At 41.1% G+C, this 25,333-nt stretch overlaps 1 protein-coding gene across 1 annotated transcript; it reads right to left on the reverse strand.

Moving 5' to 3' along the window:
• atp6v0a2a (ATPase H+ transporting V0 subunit a2a) lies at positions 1-25,245 on the reverse strand. Its single transcript, XM_061747960.1, has 21 exons — positions 23,062-25,245; positions 22,767-22,894; positions 20,864-20,942; positions 19,238-19,335; positions 17,883-18,020; positions 15,773-15,870; positions 15,564-15,690; positions 14,092-14,174; positions 13,922-14,015; positions 13,637-13,849; positions 12,069-12,219; positions 10,700-10,839; positions 10,439-10,596; positions 9,320-9,410; positions 9,111-9,229; positions 8,007-8,217; positions 6,973-7,092; positions 4,763-4,879; positions 3,427-3,544; positions 3,090-3,261; positions 1-876 (listed from the first exon to the last, which is right to left on the reverse strand). The coding sequence occupies exons 2-21, from the start codon at positions 22,875-22,877 to the stop codon at positions 774-776; spliced, it is 2,541 nt and encodes an 846-aa protein (XP_061603944.1). The 5' UTR covers positions 22,878-22,894; positions 23,062-25,245; the 3' UTR covers positions 1-773.
• Between the last annotated feature and the right edge of the window lie 88 nt (positions 25,246-25,333).

The following is a 25,333-nucleotide window of genomic DNA, read 5'->3' on the forward strand; positions in this document are numbered from 1 at the left end:
AAAAGTACAGTACCATTTGCTTGCAAGTCTTGAAAGCTTTATTTAACACATCAAAATGGCAAAATATCAGGACTCTTATACAGAGAGTTGCTTAAATAAAAAGCATGATTAACCATATCAAGAAATACAATAAGCAGTGGTTGCCTTTTTTTCTTCATATTACAGAGGTTACATTTAAATAAACAAATGAACAATAAGCAAACAGCGAACACAGTTTGAATTTGGCATCGTCACAATCATAAACAGGGAAAGTGTTGATACAATCATTTCTGAAAAGTGCTTCTTTGCTTGAGAAATTTTCAATTGTTTGATGAAATTTGGCGCAAAAAAAAAAAAAAAAAAAGCCCAGATCATTAGTAAATCTTTATGGCACTAAGTCGGTATGCTAGAAATGGTTACGAACTGTACATTGTGCTGTATAATAGTTAGTTTTAAATTAAATGCAGTAATCACACACAGCACAATGCAACTTTTAAAATCACCCGTGTGCCTTGGATATCTCAGTTGTATTTTGAAATCATTGACACATGTAGAACCTGTGAAGTTTGCTGGGTGGAGAAGTAAGGCAGTCAGCACAGCAAGTAGGATTTTTTTCTTTTTGCTTTCAAATCAAGACGGTGGGTGAAAAAAAAAAAAAAAAAAAAGAGATTGCTACCAGAGTGAATTCTAATTGTCTTGAGGGTTCCTTGTCATTTTCACAGTGAGAATTTTCCCAGTGTATGCAGCATCCTTGCCAGTTAAAACGGCCGACTTCCACTTGTGTATTCAACACTTCAGAGGAGGCCGTCTTGCTCGAAAACCGAGGGCAGGAGCGAGAAGTCGAAAGGTACAAACTTGACACCTGTCCCGTGGTAGAATTTGTTCTGAAACTCTACCCTGAGGACAGAAAAAAACAAAACAAGCAGTCATTTTTAATGAAGGCACTCAACTAAAGGGGACACATATTGTAACCAACTACATTCTGTAGCTGGGTCCGTGAAGTGTCACAACTTCAGATTTTTCAAGTTGACCGGCGTTGAACGAAAGTTCATGAACTACTTCACATTTTGTGCGAATGTGAACTAAAGTTAGTTAATTTCTGCCTGATGAACATAATTTAGAACGCGCTCATTCTGGCGTCAAAGACGGATTTTTTAACTAAAGTTCATTTCCATTCAAGAGTGCCAGGTTTTGTTAGGGATTTCCAGGAAAAACCCGTCGGAACACACTATATACGAGCCCTCATATGTCGGCGGATAAACGCTGTATATGGCAACCGATTCAGTGCGGCCACAGCCGCCATTCACGGAAAGGCAAGTCGCAGCTGCGTGAGAATGCGAGGTGCATTCAGGGACACTGTGTAAATAGGAGAGAATGTTTCTTTGGTGGTTCTTTTATAATACAGTACATAAATTGATTACTAGGAGTCACTGGTTGTGTAGTGGTACACTCGCCTGGCTTTGGTGCGGGCAGCGTTTGCTCAGTTCGCGCTCAGTGACGGTGTGAATGTGAGTGCAAATGGTTGTCCGTGTCTATATGTAACCTGCGACCAGTTCAGGGTGTAGTCCGCCTTTCGCCTGACGTCAGCTGGGATAGGCGCCAGTGCCCCGTGAACCTGAACAGGATAAGCGGTGTTGTAGACTGAATGGGTGGCAACAATGGGAAAATGAGATGCCAGTATTTGAGGGAAATAGCCTATCAGCAACATATTGAGGAAAAAAAAACAAAAAAAGAGAACTATGAACTAGTTCATTTTTGGAAGACCGACCTTTGTTCAAAATTTTGAATTACGAACTATGAACTGAACTAGTTCATTTTTGGAATAGTGAAATGAATTTTGAACGTAGAAAGCGTAGAAAATGAACTTTCCCAATACTGAAGTTGACAGTACACCAATGTGATGAAAGTCAAGTCGACTAGTTCCTGATGAGATCATTGATATTTGTATTTGTACAGTACTATAATTTAAAAAATAAGTCACAGGAGGGAATGCTTTGCAATAATCTAAATTCACCAACACACAGCTAGTACACCGAATTCACGCTGAAGATATACGTTACAAAACAAGAGCATCAACGTTACATGTTACTAAGTAACCAGGGAACTGTTCTAAATTATGAAACTCCAGCAGAGGCACTGTTGATTGAGTCCCAACTAGTTCGCTGTCTAAAGAAGTACAGTGGTAACTTTGACTTAAGAGCGTTCCCTAACTTCCACGTTTTTCGAGAGCGACAGTCGCCGACGCACGTTCAGCCATTTATGAATGGGACAAACAGTCACACTCACAAATACAAAATAAGAACACTCACAAGCAGCGATAGTAGGCCAAAACTCTCATCCACATGCTCATAAGATTAACTAGCCATGCTCCTGACATCACCCATCACGACCACACCCTTTAAAAGGCACACATCAAACACTACAGTTGTTGCTGTGACATTCTGTTTATCCATCCATCCATTTTCTGAGCCGCTTCTCCTCACTAGGGTCGCAGGAGTGCTGGAGCCTATCCCAGCTATCATCGGGCAGGAGGCGGGGTACACCTTGAACTGGTTGCCAGCCAATCGCAGGGCACATACAAACAAACACCCATTCACACTCACAGTCACACCTACGGGCAATTTAGAGTCTCCAATTAATGCATGTTTTTGGGGTGTGGGAGGAAACCGGAGTGCCCGGAGAAAACCCACGCAGGCACGGACGGGGAGAACATGCAACCTCCACACAGGCGGGGCCGGGGATTGAACCCCAGTCCTCAGAACTGTGAGGCTGACGCTCTAACCAGTATCCACCGTGCCGCCCACTAAAATTACACTGAATTTATGTTTTCATAAAATACAGTGCTATTTTTTCTTCGTGGTGTATTTAGAGGGCTACATGAATAGAATGTCAATTCATTTCAATGGCTACTACAGTACGTGACAACGACAGAAAGTTGAGCTACGACAAATGAGCTTTATTCTGCTCAATATGAGTGACATTCTCCCATTATATAAAAATACCAGTTGATTTTCTCCATACGCATGGAATTTTTGTCAAATGGTAATCACCAATTTGAATAAACATAAGACAGCATGTCGTTTCATAGCGTGGTGATGACGTAGGCTCACCAGTGGAGGCGGAGAGCGTGGAGGAAGGCCGACAAACCTTCCATGACCAGCAGGATGGACACAGTAAGCAGCGCGAAGACGCCAAACACAGGCACTAAAAGCACCACCCCCACTCTGGTTGTGATCCTCAGGCCCAGGCGCATCACCATATCCCACAACACCTCCGACAGCTCTGCAAGCAAATTAAAACAACAGCCAGCCACCCTATTAAAGCAATACCTCTCTGACCACGTCAATCAAAAGTGATGAGCATTATTACTTTTGAATCGGATCTCGTTTGCTCACGATAGACTGCGGGTGGATCAAGCTACGGAGCTTACAAAGCGATTGCACTTACGCGCGTGTGCCAAGCTGAGAGCCCAGAGTCGCAGATACGACGCAGTGTTGGAGATGCAGCCCAGGCAGTACTCGATGGTGTGGATGGCCTGGTGCAGCAGCACATCTGCAAAGTCAAACTGGAGCACAAATCGCCACGGAAACAAATGACTCTCATAGTATTTGCTTACTGTATATCAGGGGAGGGTGAACTTTTTTTTGCTCGAGAGCCACATTTGATTTTTAAAACGGGCAGCTGGGCATTCATAGATGAAAAAAAAAGAAGTTAGGTTAGTATGCAAAATGTTGTATTTTTTTAGTAATAAAATAGTAAAATAGTCTATTTTTTCTATTTATAATGTAATTATAATAAACCAAATGTTTAACAAATTACATTATTTTTTAAATGTACAGTAAACGTGAAATAGTTTTTTTACTGATGAAATCAAATTCATTCTCATCTTAAATTACTTTATTTAATAAACTAAACTGGATCTAATTAAACATTTTATCAAATCAATACAGAAATGTTAAATGAACAGTATACATACAATTGTTTATTTTACATATTTTATTGTTTACAATAAATTAACTAAGGTGTTTAATGAGACAAATGAATAAAATCGAATAAACATGGACTTAACCAATTTTAGGAGAAAAATAAATACATTTTAGTCAACTTTAATTTTAGGGGGAAAAAAATAAATGCAACAAACATTACAGTACACTTGATAATGTAAATCCTCGGTGGGCTGTACTTTGCCCAGCCGTGCTTTGTATACTCACCGGCCACAACATTTGGTACACCTTCACAGCATAAATAGATAATAATAATAATAATAATAATAAAACAAGCTGTATCAAATAAAGACAAGGTTAAATTCTAACTGACAAGAAAGGTTTACTTTTAACAATATGTTTATTATTGTGGTTACACTTGGCAGTGGTGTGCAATTGTGAGCAATAATCCTCAATTCTCATCCACACTGCAACATTCATTTCACAACATGCTTATCATTGTGGTTGCAGTGTGCATAAGTGTTTAACTGAGAGCTATTTAATATTTGGTTACTTAAAGGCAGACTCTTCTATTGGATCACATTGGATTGTGCATGTGTACTGTGTGTGACAATGTCAACATGGCATGGAACCCACAGGACATCTTCAGCATTCCGATACAAAAGGGGATGAAAGGTAGAGTGTAATTAAGAGTGTAGGTGCTATACCCAAAATAAAAATAAATGTCACACATTTGTCAAAACTTAAAGAGTTACAAATCTCAAACACTGATATAAACACAGAAAATAGGACAAATAAGTGCAAATATTTGTTGAACAGTAAACTGGTGTCTCTCTCACCTCTCGAGGACAAAGGTCCCTGTGGGTCATCTCATCAAGTCCCTCCTCTTCATCGTCCTCATAAGATGGCGCTGCTGAACTGTCATCCTCACTAGCGTGCCTCACCCTCTCATAGCCCTGATGGAAGCAAAAATAGTTTCTTTCTGAAATAAAAATGTGGCCGCAGAGTCTCAGATATCATGTTTTGCGCCTATGGGTCCCTACGGGACTGATTTACTTAAGTTTTGTGTGTGCAAAAAGGCCCGCAAACAGAGGTGGAAGTTGATCTACTAACTACGAGACTCACTCAGGGTTGGGTCTGCCAAATAGGCTCAATTGGCACAAAGTTCATTTTGTTTTCCGAGTAGAGTATATGCAAATATATGAAGTTAGCACGTGCAATATGATTTATCAAACCTGAAATGAATTCTGATGGCTGATTTTGCACATATGATACCACATCTGAAAGGCAGGAGAAAGCGGCACCTGCATGCTGAACCATGACAAGGAGGCGCAGGTCCATCCCATCCCTTCCCTTCAACCTCCACTTTTCTGGGGTCAGGTAGTAGGGGAAGCAGCTTTAGCAGGGAAGCCCAGACTTTTGCTTTTGAGCAGGTAATTTTTGAAATGCCAGAAACTAAAAATATCCTGCAATGCAATTTTGGAGCTTCTGCATAATCTAAGCGGGCTCACTTGGAACCAGTCACAAAAAGGAGTTATGCCGTGTCATTTACTACATACTGCAACTCCTTTCAACTCTGCCCTTCTGTGCATCTGAGTCAAATTAGTGCATGGTGGCAATTGGTGCTGGCCTTTTGCAGAGCAGTTTTCCATGTGTTTTAAACAGTGTTGTAGCTGAACAAGTTCAATGAACGAAAGTTCATGAACTAGTTCACATTTTGTATGAACGTGAACTGAACTCTGTTCACTGCTGCCTGATGAACGTAATTGAGGACGCGCTCAATCTGGGGTAAAAAAAAAAACGGTTTTCAAACAAAAGTTTGTTTTCATTCAAGAGTGCCAGGTGTTGTTAGGGACTTTCAGGACAAAAGCCATCTGAACACACTATATACTAGCTTTCATATGTCGGCGGATAAACGCTGTATTTGGCAAGCGATTTAGTGCGGCCATAGCCGCAGGCGCGTCGCAACTGCGTGAGAGTGCAAGGCACGTTCAGGGACACTGCGTAAATGGGAGTAAATGTGTTCTACGGTGGTTCTTTTGTAATACAGTACATAATTGTGAAAATTGATTATGAGGAAAATTATTTTTTTTTATCAAAATGCTGTAGTTAAAACTCTGTACGATCACACTCATGATATGGAATTTATTTTGTTTTGTAGTATAAGAAGAGATAAAATATTTAGTTATTAAACTCGGCGAGAGCTGCGGGGAAGACAAAATTATCAATAGCCTTTCACCATCGTTCCTGTCATTGTCTTTTTGTTTGTAGATCACGGACAAAAGTTCTGTTTTTTTTTTTTTTTTTTAATTCCTCATTTTAAAAAAGACCATTCAAGCAACAAATGTTTCCTCATGTTTTTGAGATTGGAGGGTGAAAGCTGCAGCTGGCTACTAGTGTGGACTGAATGAGTGACAAAAATGGGAAAATGAAATGCCAGAATTTAAAAGGGAATAGCCCGTCATCAACATATTGAGGGGGAAAAAAAAGAAAAAGAACCATGAACTAGTTCATTTTTGGAATGGTGAACTTAGTTCATCATTTTGAAATATGAACTATGAACTGAACTAGTTAGTTTTTGGAACTATGAACTGAACTTTGAAGTAGTTCGCATAGAAAACGAACTTTTCCAACACTGGTTTTAAATGCATGTTATGTAAGAATGGGCAGAGACATTCATTCCCACGCACTCGGGGCGAGTTAAACCAAACAAAACATGCAGTTGCTGGCCCCAAATATTAAGAGCAATAGATTTATTTTCTGTAACTCAGTAATATATTTTTTTTCCCACTGACTCTTCTAATTAGATTACTTCAAACATTTTTCGCTTGCAGTGTTCTCCCACATTTTCCATGCTGAAAACCATTCGAGCTACCTAAGAACGCAAAAGCCGCTTTTAAATATGGCAGACTCCACCACTTTTGAAACCTATTGTCAACAACGTGCGCAATCTGTTAGCCTGAATGAACACATATTTTGGCACCCGCTATTATGGAATCTTAGTAAATCAGGCGCTGCGAGTGGAAGACGATGCCAAGGGAAGACCTACTCTGCGCCTGCGTAGACCTTTGCCTCCGCGGTGCATCCAGTATAGGAAGAGAGGTTTTCCGAAAAGCAGCACAGGAGCAGACAGCATGGCGATCGCAAGCAGAAAAAATTGCAGCCCCGTCTGGGAAGGAAAAGGGAATACACACGTCAACGAGAGCACACACCTTGCTTAAGTCAGCTATAAAGCTTCATCTTTTTTTAAAGGAAACATCTTATGGAAAACTGACTTTTAATTTACTCGAATACGATTAGATGGATCTGAGCCTGTTGAAGTGTGTAATTAAACAACCAAGTGTAAACAGTCAACGTATGAAGTGCGACCTCCATGAGTGACAAGGCTTTGTTCATCTTTACGGATGCCTGCTTTTTTCTCAACATGGTGGCATCTGCTTTCGCAAGAACAAACCCTTTGTCTCGTTGCAACCCCCTAAGGGCTGTCCCCGGTCGTCATGGTAACGAAAGCCGTACTCACCATTGGCCAAGCGGCGTATGGGGCGGAGTGAGGACTGGTTAGAAACCGGCTGAATACAGCAAGACAATAGATAAAAGGTATAAAACAGGGGAGGAATAACTTCTGTGCTTAACTCATTGGAATTTTAAAACAAACAGATGGGCCAAGGCAAACCATTTAAAAATGTAACATTTCCAGTTTCAAGAATAAAATAATTCCCATTTTTAATTGGACTGGTTGCCAGCCAATCGCAGGGCAATGTGAAAAATAGATGTCCACATTTAGATTTGATTAAAACACCAATTTTAGGGGGAAAATGTAAGGTAACCAAATGCAGCCCAGGGGGCATACTTTGCTTACCACTGGTGTAAAGTGTACTATAATTTCTTTTTTTAAATGAAAGCGTGTCATGGACATGTTATTAAGACACATTTTCGAACTGTTTTAAAGTTGTGAACAAAATACATAATGTGTCTCCTTTAAACGTGCCTGTCTTTAAACCGAAACAAAAATCAATCACAGCTCAGCAGAACACCACAATCTGACTGAGGATGATCAAGGACGTCAAGCCTCAAAAACATTACCTGTCCCGGATACAGAGGAACGATGTCCTTGCCCTGCATGACGAACATGCTAATGAAGTGTATGAGGATGCTGGGAGCCTGGCTGGAGTCCCGCGCCGAGAAAGCCAACCACTTGTAAACGATCATAAAGATCAGGTACCCGAAGAGACAGAGCAGGAAGAGAAGCTCAGGGAGAAACAACAGATAGACATCATACTTCTGCTGGAAGTGCCTGAGGGGAAAGAAAGAAAATATTGAAGAATAGACTGAATCGGTCATCAAAGAAATAATCACTTATGCGAAAGCTATTGTATGCAACATCTGTCACCCCCTTGCTGCTGGAATTCAGCATTACAACAACAGAGCTGTCGCTTCGATACGACATAGTCTCTGCATTTTGTGCCTCTTGGATGTGATTTTACAACATGTTTATTCTGTTTTGAAGGACGGCCGAACAGGAAAAAAGATGGATTCTTCGGAACATATTATTGCCGCAAACACCCTATTATTGCTGTGTTTTGTGCGTGCATTGTTCGGACGGTGCTGAACCTTGTGTATTTTACGTCAAGCATCTTACTGGGCAGCTAAATGGTCCTTGGGAAGAGGTGTTATGTTTATTCGCGGCAGTTATTGTTTTTGTACATCACAGCCTGTCTGCATTTGTGAGTGGGATATCAGGGGCAGTAGAATGCAGACAGACCGAGTCATTCTCTATCATTGCTGCATTTGTGCATGCATTGTTCGGTCCTACGTCAGGCACCTCGTTGGGAAGCTAAAGGGGCTTCGGAAAGACGTGTTGAGTTCATTCACGGCAATTATTGTTTTTGTTTACACTGGAAATATTGTATTATTATTTTCTGCTACAGAAATGCAAAATAATATGTTTAGACAGCTTTTTACCAACCAGAAGACAAGAGGCCGTGCCGCGCCAACTGCTCGGTAAAATGCGTCATTTTCGGTGCGGCACCAAGTGGACCAGCACGGGAATGTCAACATGACATATATAAGATAAAATCCTGAAAAATACAACAATCTGTCAAAGGAGATGCCACCTCCTTTAGTAGTGGCTTGGGTGAAAAGGACAACTTTTTTTTTTTAAACGGCCCAAAAAAGTGACACACTTACAAGTGATTGAAAACACTCAGAACCACACCAAAGCTCATGTGGATGACCCCAATGACCACGGACATCTTCATTTTATACGAGTTGAGGAAGGACAGCCGGTTAACCGCCATGCTCCATATCTGTGGAAGTAAAAAAAAACAAGAACATCTCGCTGAGAACGATATGAGACATCATTTGACTTGTTGTAAGCCTTGTGTGCATTTACTCACAGGATCGATGCCAAACGGGTAAGGGCCCGTGAAAACTCCGCTAACGTTGGGGTCTAATGTGAGCAAAGTGTTCGTTTGGAGTGTTTCGTTCCTGTAAAGTACAAAGCAGGTCCCGAAGATGAAATAAAAATGTATTTTAAAAATTATTGTAATTATTGTAATGTAATTGTTTTATTATAAGACATATAGATATAAAAAAATATGTAAATATCTGAAACAATTATCTTCATTTACTTCATGGCATATTCTAAAAATACAAAATGGTCAACAAATATAAATCAAAAATATATAAACATTTTTTGTGTGAAAATCGTTGCATTTTCTTACTGGACTGTATTTAACAGATACCATCATGTTAAATCAACATTTTCTCTAGGATCAAAAGTCCATCCATCCATTTTCCGTACCGCTTCTCCTCACTAGGGTCGCGGGCGTGCTGGAGCCTATCCCAGCTACCATCGGGCACGAGGCGGGGTACACCCTGAACTGAAAAAAAAAAAAAGGGGCGGTGTGGTGGAGGCTGGTTAGCACATCTGCCTCACAGTTCTGAGGACCCGGGTTCAAATCCGGCCTCGCCTGTGTGGAGTATAGGGTTTGAAGGTGAGTGCAAATGTTGTTTGTTTATATGTGCCCTGCAATTGGCTGGCGACCAGTTCAGGGTGTACCCCGCTCTCGCCCGGAGATAGCTGGGATAGGCTCCAGCACGCCCGCGACCCAAGTGAGGATAAGCGGTGCGGAAGATGGATGGATGGATATTATAAAATATAATAGTGGTAGAAAATAAATAAATACAAAATTAAAAATGAAGATAATTTGGGTGACAAGAACTGCATTTTCTTTTACTGAAAATAATTATGTTGAATGAAATAAATCCTTCTCCCTATGACCCCCTCTCCACCCCGACCAAAATGTGTGGATTTATATGAAGCAGAGAGGCCTCTTTTCAAAATGATACGTGGATTTTTTTGTTGTAATTTTCATTAAATGTGTTGTTTTAACCAGGATTATGTTATGTTAGTCTATAACTAAGTTTCCAGTTAGTTATTTAATTGGCCATATAATCTCATCTGTTTGCCAGTTGTTATAGAAGAGACTTTTGCACGTCTGTGTATAACATACGTCCACTGTTGCCTGGTGAACATGGCCTTTACGCTCCAGCCCGAGCCGAATATGTTGATCGATTTGGAGAAGCAGTCGTTGTAAATGAGGCCCGTGTAGATGGAGAACAGCCCCATCATGAGGATGATATAGCGCCCATTGAAGAAGGTCGCCCATATCTGTGGAGTAATGTTTGTTATTGCAAATTAAGTCCAGTAATTTGCAAAAAAAAAAAATAATAATAAAATAAACTCCACGTGGTGGTGGACTGGAAACGTTCACCTCATTACTGGAGCGTTTCCTCTTCTGTTTTTTTTCCGTCAGCACCATCCAGAGCGCAAAGAGGCTCATCACTGCGCCATGGCCCAGGTCGCCGAACATGACGGCGAACAGGAAGGGAAACGTGATGATGGTGTAGGGTGCTGCAAATTAGGACAACTTACAGGTACATGAAATGCTTTTTCTTGAGACTAAAGCTCTATTTACAAATTGTCTTTTCTCTACAGCAGTGGTTCTCAAACTGAGGTCCCCGGACACCCGCTGTCTGCAAAATACGCTGCAATAAATTATGTTGCATTATTTCAAAAAGTGCATACCTACATATGGAGACCTACAATAAAACAAACATACACCAATTACTCCGCTCTACCTTAGCTTTGGGCCGAAGAAAAGCGCCGATCTGATTGTGAGTTGTTTTTATTTTAGTATTACAGGAATACAGTCCTTTTTTTGGTACAAAAGGCATATTTTTGAGAATAGTATTTTTTTTTTATTCGTTTTTTTTTTTTTTAGTGCAAGGGCATCTCCAGAATAAAAGGTATAATATCACCAGAATAAAGATGTATTTTGAAAGTCACTTTTGCCTTTCTTCACTCATTAAACTCCTATTATAACTTTGTGTTAGAAAAATCGGTATTCATTCTTTCAATCCCTGACCCCGCCTGTGTGGAGTTTGCATGTTCTCCCCGTGCCTGCGTGGGTTTTCTCCGGGCACTCTGGTTTCCTCCCACATCCCAAAAACATGCATCGTAGGTTAATTGAAGACTCTAAATTGCCCGTAGGGGTGACTGTGAGTGCGAATGTTTGTTTGTTTATGTGTGCCCTGCGATTGGCTGGCAACCAGTTCAGGGTGTACCCCGCCTCCTGCCCGATGACAGCTGGGATAGGCTCCAGCACGCCCGCGACCCTAGTGAGGAGAAGCGGCTCAGAAAATGGATGGATGGATGGATATATATATTCTGGCAAAGATCATGAACTTTTTTGTGGTTGAAAAAATTCTGACTATTCTTGTAACATTCAGAACTTTTTTCCTCTTCATGAAATGTGCATTTGTAATCGTTAACTTTAGGACTTACTTCTTGAGAAAAGGCAACTTTTTAATTTCTATGGCATTGACACATGGTAGTAAATAAGCGTTAGTATTATGAGGAGGTGCCCTGCGATTGGCTGGCGACCAATTCAGGGTGTACCCCGCCTCTCGCCCGAAGATAGCTGGGATAGGCTCCAGCACGCCCGCGAACCTAGTGAGGAGAAGCGGAATGGAAGATGAATGAATAAATGAATTATGAGGAGTACACGGAAGATTTCTCCTCCATAAGAGGTGCCTGGACCCAAAACGTTTGAGAACCAACAGGACTCAAGTAGCGCTTACCTGGGTTCACCTCGCGATAGTCCCCCACGCCGTAGGCCTCCACGATGCTCTGAAATCCACATGTGAACTTGTTGGTTCGCACTAAGGTGGGAGGGGTGTCTGCGCTTGGGATGCGGTTCACAAATGATGGAACGGTTGCATCGCCTTTTCGCTGAAAAATACAAAAATAAATAAAACACAGGAGCACGGCAACTGCGTACACCAGTTAACTAACATGCATGTGATATGGTGTTTATTCACTAATGAGTTCCATAGACACACTGCAGGCTTGAATTATACTGTGAAAACTTACGACAACACAGGTTGTATCAAGATATCATCTAACAGTTTCTTACAGGTGTTGAGACACTATGAAAGCATTCCACCACACCGCTCATCTGTAGCCCTGCGTGCTCATCTCCCCCATCCTGTCCACCCTTTTCTGTCCTCTTCTCCTACTGGTTAGCTGCTGCATGTCCTCACTGCTCTTACCATAATGACATGGCCGATGTACATGTATATGTGATTGAAGGAATTTTTTTTTTCATTCCCCCCCCCCCCATTTTTCCCAAAATAGATAATGGAGTTTATATAGTATCCTGCGTCCTTTCATGACAGACATAACCACCCAATTTCACGTCAAAAGGAGAAACTGGGTTTCTGGAGCTAATTTTCTCAGCCTTCCCAAGGGACACTAGTAAATGAGTTTTGGGGGTCACCCAAGATACATCAATCTTCACCAGGATACACAAATTGGCAAAAACTGGTGAATTTATTCACTGGAAGACTACGAATAAACACAGCGATTCCAAAGGGGCTGTTGCACAGCCTGCTGTCTAGGCTCTAATAATCAAATATATTTCTAATTTTCACATAAAAGGATAATATTTATTACTTTAGCATTATAATTTCTATTTCTATCTTTATAGCTGATTGGCTGGGAGAAATCACATGCTAGCCTGTGACATCAAAATCAAATTTAATTTAATTAAAAAGTGTCAGTTGAACAGTAACAAATTATACCTATATAATTGTAGTGGAAGTACCATGATAGTGGTTATCATGTCTGCCTTGCAGTCGATAGGATCTGGGTTAGAGTCTCGGCCAGTTTGTATGTTCTGTCTCGACCATTATCACACCACATCACGGAACAAAAATGTCACAAACAGTATAAACTTTCGATGGAATAATAATCTTGTCTCAATTTACTCCAATTTAATTCGTGTCAAATCTGGGCATGTTTGAAACTGACATACTTGCAGGACATACTGACATACTGGCAACAGGCGGATGCACAGGTTAATTGAACCTTCTGCTATCTAGTGGATGAGCATTTACTTGTTCTGGCTGTCACTATAAGTCGCTGGTATAGATAGATGTCCATTATTTATAGTAATTAAATCATACTTTTCGGACCAATTAAGTGAAATTGGATCATTTTGCGCAGCACGCAGACGACTGTGCTATACAGTATGTGACCTGCGATTGACTGGCGACCAGTCCAGGATGTACCCCGCCTCTTGCCATAAGTCATCTGTCGACAGTCGATACAGAAAATGGATGGATAGATGTTCTTGCAGCTTCCTTACCGAGCCTTCCTCTAGCGCCCCCCGCAGGTTGGCCAGGTCACTGACAGGGCACCACACTTCAGCGATCAAACACTTGTTGGTGACGTCGAAACTGCAGAGGTTGAGAATGTGGTAGATGGCCTTCATCTTTTTCACCTGCACAACCCATGAGTACGCCGACTCCGCGGCTCTCTGCAGCACCTGCCTCAGGTACTCCTCTGTGCGATGTAATACCTGCAACGTACCGGAACTCACTCATCATCATGTTCGATTCCAAATCATGAAGATCTGTGGGAGCTGCCCTACGTTGTTGAGGTCTTGGATGCGCGTTCGTAAGCTGTCCAACATGTCTGCCCTCTCCTCGTCATTTTCGGGGTGAGGATAAAGATGGCAGTGGTAACTGAGAAAGACAGCGAGATCATGGAGCAGAACAAATGACTGGCTAAATCGAGGGAGTTGTGTAGATGTAAACTTACCAATCACAGATTTTTTTAACCTTCTGTCCAATCTGGTCTCCCCAGAAGGAGATGAGGAACACAACATTCTTGCTTATCTCACCCTGCAATAACACCAAGTTCTTATTACTTACTGCCCATTACACTAGTGAACCCCCATTTATCGCAGGGGATACATTCCAGATGTAGCCACAACAGGTAAAAATCTGCAATCTGGAGTGACCATATGAAAAACATTTTCGTATATGGCTTTACCTCTCCCACGCACGTTTAACACATTCAAAGTTATGAAAACACACTGAATATTCTCCTTCATTCAGGTCATTTCATTCTCAGGGCATTGAATTGATCGCAACTGGACAGTTGTATTTGTCTTAGAAGACATTTGGCCTCTCATCTGAGCAGGCTTCATCAAGTCATAGCCTGATTTGATGTGGCGAAACAGAACTATTAAGCTCCAAGTTGGAGGCACACTCCAAACCATGTACGGTATCATTCTTTTGGAATTGCAAAAAAGGGAAAGGCCATTAGGCCGCCTCCAGCTTGGCGCATAAATAGTTGAGTTTCTCCGCAACAAATATGTCTAGTGAGTCTTAACCAAAGTGATGTAGCCTGCTCGGTTGAGAGGAGAAACGTCTTCTAAGACAAACGGAACACTCCAGTTGCGCTATTGAAACACACTTACATTTCGTCACTGTTGGGCGGAAACCCTGCATGTCCAAATATGGTCAATTTCATGTTTTCTTCCCAAATTAATACTATTGGCAGTATAGTATTATTAGTATTATTTTTAGGCAGTATTAACCAATTTAAAGTGGTTAAAATGGCTTGAGAACAAATCCAATAATGCTCTTGAACTCTCAAACGTATGGGAAGTGTTGTAAAACTCCGCCTCTTTTCTCATTTGATGGAACCCGTGCGGAATATTCAATGTCTATATTTAAAGTCTGGATGTTTTTTTTAGAAAATAACAACTTCAGGGAAAATGGCAAGGTGAGATACATTTGAGTAGGCTTGTTTTGTTGATCGCTGTAATGCACCGTCGCGGAAGGAAGCTTGTGAGCCATGGAGCTCAGTCTGCGTGCAGATTAACATTTGCTTAATACACAGGTTTAGTCAGCTCATTGTTTTATGTATATATATCCTAGCTAACTTTGGGTAAACGCCTATTTACACCTAAGGACGTGTCGTACCTCCGAGAATTCCGGCCTGCGCCACTGCCTCGGTAGCCCATATCAAAACAAGCCGGTGGCTACACACACAAATAAAATCAAAACATGCATGTTAGAGGATAAGCGGTGTAGAAAATGGATGGATGGATGGATGTTGGGTTTATTTTAGACGGCCTTGTCCAAAGGTGTGAATGTTTGTTTGTCAATATGTGCCCTGCGATTGGCCACCGACCAGTCCAGGATAAATAAATATCTCACCTGCCACTCGACTGAGGACAAGCACTGGAGAAAATGGAAGAACAGTATTTGTAACGAGCTCACCGTGTCGAGATCAGCGAGGTTCTCGCCCACTTCCGCATAGCTGAGGATGGTGTAGCCCTTGCACACCCTCCACAGCATGCGCTCAAAGGCCTCCACTTTCACCCGCTGGATGAGGCCGGAAATGAATCTACAAGCCAGAATGCACTGACGGTGAGCTAAGCCACTATAAAGATGGATCCATTATAGTACAGTACATGACGGCAGCTCACCCAAGTTTGGCTCCGAGTCTTTGCATGCCCGTGTAACCTGACACAGGGTCGGTGTCCAAGGTGGGGAATTCTTCATACTGGGGACCAAGAGCCTCATGCTAATTATGAAAGGGGACAACGTTTTAATTTGTGACAGTGTACTTATTGAGTTGTCAGATTCACACCTTGCAATGTCTCATGCGTCTCAATAAGTTAGAATATAGTAGGAAAGTTCAACAATTTCATTTGTTCAATTCATAAAGCACAACATTTTACACTGAATTATTAAACGCATAGGATCATACTTTTCAGAAAGCCATTCATTTTGATAGTATTTGTCTTATACGGCTTCAAGGAAATTCTGCTCCATCATCTGGCGTCTCAGGAAGGGGACGCAGTGAACCATCAACACTGTATATAGTGGGGATGGGTCGCTGCTGAACTTAACTTGGGACCCTGTGAGTCGGGTGGGGGAAATACAAAGGCTTCAATTCCACCAACACGCCTTCCAATGACGAAGCGAAGTCGGAGCTTTCCCGCTCAAGCTGCTGCACCGCAACGCGACTCCGGATAAGTGGAAGAAAAGGGAAGGAAGGATAGATGGATTCATGGATGGATGAACAGACAGTTTTCCATGATATACCAATTTTCTTGACGACCCGAGTGAGGATAAAGCGGTACAGAAAATGGATGGATGGATGGTTTTTACTTTTTCCCCTTAGAAATGTCACTTTCTTTTTCAATTTAGTTGCACGGGTTATAGGTCACAATAAAGGTGGACACTTGGATCATCTATCTATCATCATCTATTTTCAACATAACAGCGTTCAAATACCTTATAACAAGTGACGCCGAGTCTTACTGCTTTTTAATACAAATTTGCTTGCTTCACCTAACTACCACTCTACCAGTGTACATTTTTCTTCTCTTCTCGGCTTTTTCTCTTACCCCTAAGTGACGCAAAAAGCCAAAGAAAAAGAAGTCAGAATTAATCTGACTGACACTGAGGTCTCTGTCTTACATGACATCGATGACAGTATCGTTTCAGAATAAATGTTGCAACAAAAAAGCCAAATAAAAAGCAAAATACACCCCCCCCCCCCCCCCCCCCACATCTGATCCTCATTGAACTTAGGTTTTAGGAGATTTGCTGATGTCATTGATGTCACCATTGTGGGAAAAATAATATTCACAATTATTTTGATCAATATTGTAATCACAATTATTTATCATGATTAATCCTCATGTTAGGGAAAAATCTTTTTATTGCACTACTTTTTAACAAACAATATGTAACAGTAAAATGAGTTTTTAAATAAGAACAAATGATAATTTAAAAAAAATAAATGTACCCCCCCCTAAAAAAAATTCTACTTTAGCAAGGGCTAACTGAATAAATGTGCTATTACAAAGTGCAATCACGAATTGCAAATGAATGGAAGCAAATACACTTTATGCATTGAGGCAACAACATTAGGCTTTACCAACTTTTCATTTGAAAATCCCCGTCGCCAATATAGTGAATTGTCAAAGACGGTACGTCTCCGTTGTTCTGCTTGACCATTGGTCAGTCGTGCACGGTCACAAAGAACTGCAAAGAACTCCACAGTTGTGATTTCCTTCTCTGTTGACTTTTTCATTGCAGTCGGGCCAGCCGAAAAGTTGAAGACAAGCCAGCCGCTACAACGATTGTTAATAGTGTCTTACCGTAACACGCCGCCTCTCCGTCAACGTCCTCAGAGGGCCAACATCAAAATAATAGCTTCGTATATTTCTACACAGGACAGCAATACCATTTTCGACTTTTATTTTGGAGATTAATGAAGCATTAACCATGTGTTCGCCCCCTGGTGGCAGGCTGACTAGGTTGCGGGCACTGCTGCAAACAAAGCACTTTTCATATGCAGCAGTCCCTGCATTTATGTAAAAAAAGAAGAAAGAAAATCGCAGATGATCAGGCTGATTTAATCGTGGCAACCTAAATCGAGATCACGATTTCAATTCGATTAATTGTGCAACCCTAGGAGGAGATTTATTTTTTCAGAAAGAATTAACCAAATTGAGAATTGCACGACCTCAGAGGCGCCACTTTATTTGTGTAAGTGACTTAAAGGAGCAGTAAGACACTCACTCTGGAGCGCCTGTGTATGAAGGTGCGCGTGATCTTCAGCATGTGCGTGTACTCGATAAGCTCCAGCAGGTTCCTCCGCAGCTTCTCTTTGTTCCTCGCCACCTCGCTGAGCTCCATCTCCAGCCTCTGAAGCTGCTCCTGAAAAAAAAAACGACAAAACAGCAGCCAATGAAGTGTTATTTATTTTGAACTTCTTAATGATCGGCTGGCAATTGGTACCTCAGTCACTCATGAATACAGTGGGTAACATACTGTGCCTGATGAAGTGAAATCTTGCCGTGCCTAGAAAAGCCCCCTGCTTAAGAAGAAGGCACATGTATAAGCCTGCCCTCAAATATGCAAAGTCAATAGCTAAAATCAGGGGTTCGCAAACGGGAGTCCGCAAGTCGTATCTTGGGGGTCCGCAAAATCATTTGTAATTAATAATGACGTATCAGATGGACTAAAACAAACATAATAAACCAATCACTCCTCCGTATCTTAGCTTTGGGCCAATTAACAACTCTGACATGAGTTGAAGATTGTTTTAGGAAGGCATATTATTACAGCAATACAGTCTCTTTTTTTATTTTGTATTATTATTTTTAGAACAAAAGGCATATTTATTTTTAGAATACATTCCTATTATCTTGAGAATAATGGTGTCATTTTCAGAATAAAAAGCGGTAATATTACGAGAATAGCTGAATTTTTGAAAACTTCTTAAAACACTCTGTCTTCCATCATTAAACTGACTTTAATATTGTGACTTTAGCTTATGATTTTTTTATTATGAAAAAAAAAACCCAACAACACTTTTGTTCGTGATTGCGAATTTTCTTTAAATATTATGGCATTCTCCTGAACCACGGCAATTTATTTTCAATCCAATTGCATTTAGGGATATACATGGTAGTTATGTTTAACTGCCGTTAGGTTTATGAGGGAGTCCTTGGAAAAATGTCTTCCCTGTAATGGGGTCCCTGGACCCAAAACGTTTGAGAAACCCAGATTGAATTGAACAAACAGACGGCTAAGGGGAAAGGGAAAGACCAAGGGCAAGGGTTAAGGGGCAGAATTGGGATTGGTCCTTGGTGCCATGGCAAACACTATCCAGCCCTCAACCAAATAGAAAACCTGTAGCGGGAACTGAAGATGAGTTTCCAAGCGGCAGGATTCAGAGCAGTGTTTCGAAACCTTCATTGAGCCAATTCATGAGTATCTAAATCTACTTAATGCACCTAGTGTAAAATCTGGGCCTCTTTAGTGAGCAAACCTTTAACAGGTGATCAAATAAGTATTCCCTCCACTGTATGTCACAAAATAGACGGGAGGCTTGACACCTCAAAAGCGTCATGTAGACTAGCCCCACTTACCATGATCTCCAGCACTTGCCTCGGTGGAGGCGCAAGTGGGCTCTCATCGTCCTCAGGAACGGCAATCTTAGCCTTTTGGATCTCCCTCAGAAGATAACCTGGCCAACAAAAGTCAATGGGTTTTATTTTGTGTATATCGTACAGCTGAAATCAGAAGTTTACATACATTATATAAAAACACATGCTTATTTTCCTCAATGTTTGACTTTGAAATCAGACTCAACTTTTCCCGTTTTAGGTCAATTAGGATTACCAACATTTTTGTATTCACTAAATGCCAGAATAATACGAGGAGGATTTTTTTTAAAGACAATTACTTTCTCCAAAGTCAGACGTTTACATATATTTCGTTAGTATTTGAATAATTGCCTTGAAACTGTATAACGTGGGTCAAACGTTTTGGATATCCTTCCACAAGCTTCTCACAATAGCTGGCAGGAATTTTGGCCAATTCCTCCTGACAGAACTGGTGTAACTGAGCAAAGTTTGTCGGCCACCTTGCTTGCACATGCCTTTTCAGGTCTGCCCACGCATTTTCATCGGGACCGAGATCAAGGCTTTGCGATGGCCACTCCAAAATATGGACTTTGTTATCGTTAAGCCATTTCGTAACCGGTTAGGCAGTATGCTCCGGGTCATCGTCCATTTGGAATATCAATTTGCACCCAAGCTTTAATTTCCTGGCTGATGTGTTGAGATGTTGCTTCAGCAATTACACAAAGTTCTTTCCCTTTGATGCCATCTATTTTGTGAATTGCACCAGTCCCTCCTGGAGAAAACAACCCCACAACATGATGCTGTCACCCCCGTGTTTCAAAGTTGGGATGGTGTTCTCAGGCTTGCAAGATTCCCTCTTTTTCCTCCAAACTCAACGTTGCTCATTATGGTCAAATAGTTCCGTTTGAGTTTTGTCAGACCACACGATATGACTCCAAAAATTACGGTATTTTTCCCTGCTTGCATTTGTAAAATGTCATCTTTTGTTTTTCTTTTTTCATTCATGCTTTTGGAGTAATGGCTTCTTCCTGGCAGTGTGGCCTTTCAGCCCTTGTTGGTACAGTACTGGTTTCACTGTGGATAACGACACACTATTACCAGCGTCAGCCGCCATCTTCACAAGGTCTTTTGCTTTTTTCTCCTTCCTGAACAGTACGGCGGCTGGACATTCCCATGGTGTTTATACTTGCATATAATTGTTTCAACAGATGAACATGGCAACCAGACGTTCCCGATATCTTGGTTGATTTCTTTGGCTTTTCCCATGGTTACAAAAAGAAGCTGTGTTGCAGGTGTCCCTAGTTCAAATACATTCACAGGTGTCTTTAATTAACTCAAATGTTGTCAATAAACCTATTAGAAGCTTCCAAAAAAAATTATATCATAATCTGGGGTTTCCCCAATTGTTTAAAGGCATAGTAATCTTACTATATGTAAAGTGACTTTGATGAACGTAATGAAAAATTGAACCAAAAAAAAACATCCTCTCATTATTGTGGCATTTAGAAACAGAAAATGTTTAGTCTGAGTTCAGACAGTGAAGAAGAAAAAAAGCATGTGTCCTTTTTGTACGTGTAGTAAACATCTGCTTTCAACTGTATGTGTAATATCCCCAGGCGCCGCTTTTACCCAGAATCCTCTCCATCTCCTCGCATCTCTTGATCTCGCTGACGAAGCGCCGCTGGAAGGAGCTGACGCTTGGATTGAGCTGGAACCAGAGCAGTCAATAAGGTTCAACGGTGATCAGTGGGGGAGAGGTCAGTTAACTGCACCGTCAGCACAGTTGGATTTTTCCATGGAAAGTGCAAAAATAAAAAAAAGTGCACATCTACACTCTTCTGTTTCTCATTATCCTTGATCTTTATCGTTGTATTGTTAGAATCCCACGACCATTGTGATGATAAGGGATACAGAAAATGGATGGATGGATATTTATTATCCTACAGTCTAATAAGATCAAAAACAAGGGAGACATTAAAACATCTGCATTTACAAAATCTTTTCACTTTTCCTTGCAAGGAAGCCAAACGGAAGCCTTTTTTAAAGACCTGAAAGCTACTTTGACCAAATTCAAGAAATCTCATTCAATATGACCACACAGAACAGGCAATATGGGCCAAATATTAGGTTCATATACATATCAATAAACATCAGAATAATTATCCATCCATCCATCCATCCCTTTTCTTCACCGCTGCTTCTCACTAGGGTCGCGGGCTGCTGGAGCCTATCCCAGCTATCTTCGGGCGAGAGGCGGGGTACACTCGGAACCGGTCGCCAGTCAATCGCAGTCAGAATAATTCAATCATTTTTAAAAATTAGTTGAGCCAAACCAGATATTTTACAGTAGAATAATCAAGGCACACCACCAAAGAAAAATGTCACAAAAATCATATACAGTACATTGTTACCGCCATGTATACGTGACCCAACCTACGATTTATTCATTTTAAATATGAAACGTCGCTTGGCCGATTTTTTTCTCTTGAGTTGTGAGCAGAAATTTAAGTTATGAGAACTAGATAGTGGCAACGAACTTCACAACAAGCAGTAGTAATAATAATAGTAATAAATAAAATACATTTGTTTTTATTTTGTTTTTGTTTTTTTAAAAAGAGGCTAATCGCTTCATTTAAACCGTTTAGTGCAACTCCCAGTTGAAGGTTAAACATAAAAACAAAGAGAATTACATGTTATGTATGTAATCAAACTACATTACTTACTTAAGTACCCTAGCTGAAACCTAAAACACAATGCAAAATGCCATAGATGGGCCACCTAAACTAGTATTGTTGTAGTAGTACCCTTTAAGCAATTAATATTTGCACACAAATGATCCAGCAAGACATGCAGACAGAACTTAAACAATGTCCACAGGCATATATTCTTTATCCTCTGCGAAAAATGACATATTACTCTAATTACTGTGCCACTTGGTTGTGAAACTCTTTGTGTGTATTATATGGCTCCTTGATGGCCAAAGATGCTTTGAGAATGAAATATATTCGCGAGTCAAGGCACCGCTGTAAAGTGAAATAATCCCAATTTTTGTCTCAACGTAGTCGGAAATGTCCTCACTCAGTTTGTAATATATAATAATATAATATATATTGATATTTAGTTGACCGCAAAGCTATCATTCTGTTGTACGGCAACAGGTGGACACACAGGTTAACCGTGGAAGAGCATTTCATCTCACCAAACGTCGCTGGCATAGCTCGATGAGCAAAGATACATTATTTGTGGCGAACGAACGACTATTTGTGACCAATTAATTAAGCAGCGCTGATGCCCTCTAATGGCACAATATCGCGCTACTGCGCAAGAGCGAGGTATCGCCGATTTAAATCTACTAATTAACGGATGCCTAATGGGGATACATTGTGGTGGTCGACAACCGTGCAGGTGCACCTTTGACGCATGCTAGAAAGCCGGCAGAATACTGAATCAATAATAACAGAATGCTTCAGATGGGTATATTGTGTGTGTTTTTTTTTTTTTTTTTTTTTTTTTGCTGGTTGTAAATACTTACATCTCGGAACTCGACGAGGCCCAGTTCACCGAGCTCACTGATGCAGTCGTACTCCGAACCGGACTGCAGGAACAACTGGGCCAGGCACATCTCCTCGCTCCGAAACACCATCTTTCATCTAATTGTCTCTTTTAAAATGAAAATTAAAAAACAACAACAACAACAACGCCAGTAAATCACGATGCGGCGTTTACTGAACGTGGGGCATCACACAATTCAGAAGCCGTTCGCCAATTAGCACGAGGATTAAGTATAATTTGGGATTATCCTCATGGTGTAGCGTCACCGTCCGTACTGTTGTCCTTTCGGAGCGGGAGGCCGTTAAAGGGACAAAAAAGGACGAAAACAAAGACACAAGCCTCCCTTGTGCGTCTTCTGCATCGAGGCAGTGGGCTTCATCCTCGCTCCCTTTCGACACCTGTCACTCAAACGCCGACAAAACACGCCAAAAGCGCAGCACCCGCCGTGTTTGGAAAGAGAAATAACCCGTCCGGGAGGCTCCACGCAGGTTAAAAGCACGCTCCGGTTGTTGTGAGGCAGCCTCTCCGGGCCTTTCTTTCTTCGCACCGCCAATTGACACAGATTGAGTCTGGGCTGGGTTGCCAGATCCGCGGCAACCGGAAAATAATCTCCTTTAATAATCTCACCGTAAACATGAAAAACGTGAAGATACAATTTACAGTCGCTTGGAAAATATTGTTCATTTTGTACTGTTTATTTTTCATTTTGTTTTAAAATGATTTTCTTTTCAATTCTCTTTTCCTTTCAATGCTATTTAATCACGTGAAGCACACCGAGTTACCTGGTGTATGAAAACCGCGATGTAAATCAATTTGCTTTGTAATATTACTATGATGACAAAACATGTATGAGCTCTATCGTGGCGTTTCCGAATCGGTCGGACCAGTTTGATTATCGAGTACAGTTCCTCGAAAAACGCGTACGTCTCGGGGGGAAATGAGCAAATTTTTTTTTTTTTAACACCACTGTATGATATACGACGCGTGTGTATTTGTTTGCATCGTTCTCGATACGTTTTTGGTTGATTTAAAGCGGGTAATTTTACATATCTGGCAACCAGCCCATCGGTTCCATCACTGTCCACCGGTTCTCTTCTTTGTCTTAGATCCCCTTTGTCCACTTTGGACCCGAAGAACTTATTTTAAGTAAAACACAAATGACAAAACATTGCAAACCTATTACAAATCCCACTACTTAAATGTAAAGAGGTTACAGTACAGTACCAGATCACCGCTGGTTGGAGGAAGAGTAGTTCTTACTAAAAATATGTACAAATATGTGTATATAAAAGATTGTTTTGAAAGTGTCTGTATTTTATGAGCAAGGGTGAGAAATGTCCGAGTGTTTAACCTAATGGTAAAAACAAAAATAATAATAATGAAAGAATAACAGACGTGGCAAGTGTACTGGATGTTTGGCAGATGTGAGGACAATCTGCTATTTTCTTCATACCCTATGTTTGGGTAATGGGCTATAGGGTGGCAAGAAAATCCTTTTTTTTTTTTTTTTTTTTTAAACAGAAAAACATCCAAATCCAGCTACATTTTTGCAAAAACACACTAAATCTCCCTAACTTGTGTGACAATACACTAGGGCTGTCAATCGATTAATTTTATTTAAAACATTAATCACACTTGCATTTTGATTAATCACAGGCACCAAGTATAGCACACAGAGTACCACGGTTGCTTTGAGATGGTATTTTCAACTTGTTGTGCGTTGATGAAAAGAGACTACAGCGCTGCACTATATGTAAATTACCTTCATTTATTTTCCTAATTCCTTGGGGTGACTTTTGTTTTGGTCCTGTTCAGCTGTTAGGTGAAGCAGAAATGAGGATCTCTATCCCTTTTATACTGGAACAGTTTAACTGTGCCACAATGGCATTTTTAAGCTGCCACTGTGGTTCTTTGTATTCTGATGGGAGTTTTATTGAACATTTCAGTTGGACAGAACAAAGTTTTAAAGGGGAGCGACAGAAAAAAACCCAAAAGGGAGATAGACTCAAAAGATAACTAAATATAGAAAGAGAAGACAACAAAAGACAGGACATTAGCTGTAAGAAAGATGAGGTAAGTAAATCATCATAAGCCTCATTCGATTCAAGTGTTGTATGGGCAGTTGTGCTACACCATGTGAGGGAAGGACAGGACAATATAGTACAGGACTGGAAGCATGAAGGACAGGGGTCGTGAACCCGGCTGTACAACTGAAGTATGGTGGGAGTGGTTATGTAAATTCGAAACATTTGTAGGACCAGAGTGTAAGTGAGGGGATAGCCAGGAAGTTCAACATAGGCATGAGTTATAATGAGTGAGTGGCCCCACACCAAGCGGATAAGTCCCAGGGACTGCAAGTGAATTGACACCGTCTCGCATGCGCAATAACCTTCAGAAGTGACCTGTATTTGCTGCGCCTGCACCGCGGGGGCTGAGGACCCCACACCGCTCAGCTGAGGCAGGGTCGGGCCCAGGAGCCCACCCAAGAGCAGCCCGGTGGACAGGACACCACCCACACTGAGGGACCCAGGATGGTCGACCGGCCCC

This window comes from Phyllopteryx taeniolatus, chromosome 15 (genome assembly GCF_024500385.1).
Source record: "Phyllopteryx taeniolatus isolate TA_2022b chromosome 15, UOR_Ptae_1.2, whole genome shotgun sequence".
NCBI lineage: Eukaryota > Metazoa > Chordata > Actinopteri > Syngnathiformes > Syngnathidae > Phyllopteryx > Phyllopteryx taeniolatus.

Coding starts and splice junctions, on each gene's coding strand:
- atp6v0a2a (XM_061747960.1), bottom strand. CDS start 22,877: ATGGTGTTTCGGAGCGAGGAGATGTGCCTGGCCCAGTTGTTCCTGCAG. Junction 10,840..12,068: donor CTATCGCGAGGTGAACCCAG/GTAAGCGCTACT, acceptor CCTAATTTGCAG/CACCCTACACCATCATCACG. Junction 9,230..9,319: donor ACCCGTTTGGCATCGATCCT/GTGAGTAAATGC, acceptor TTACTTCCACAG/ATATGGAGCATGGCGGTTAA.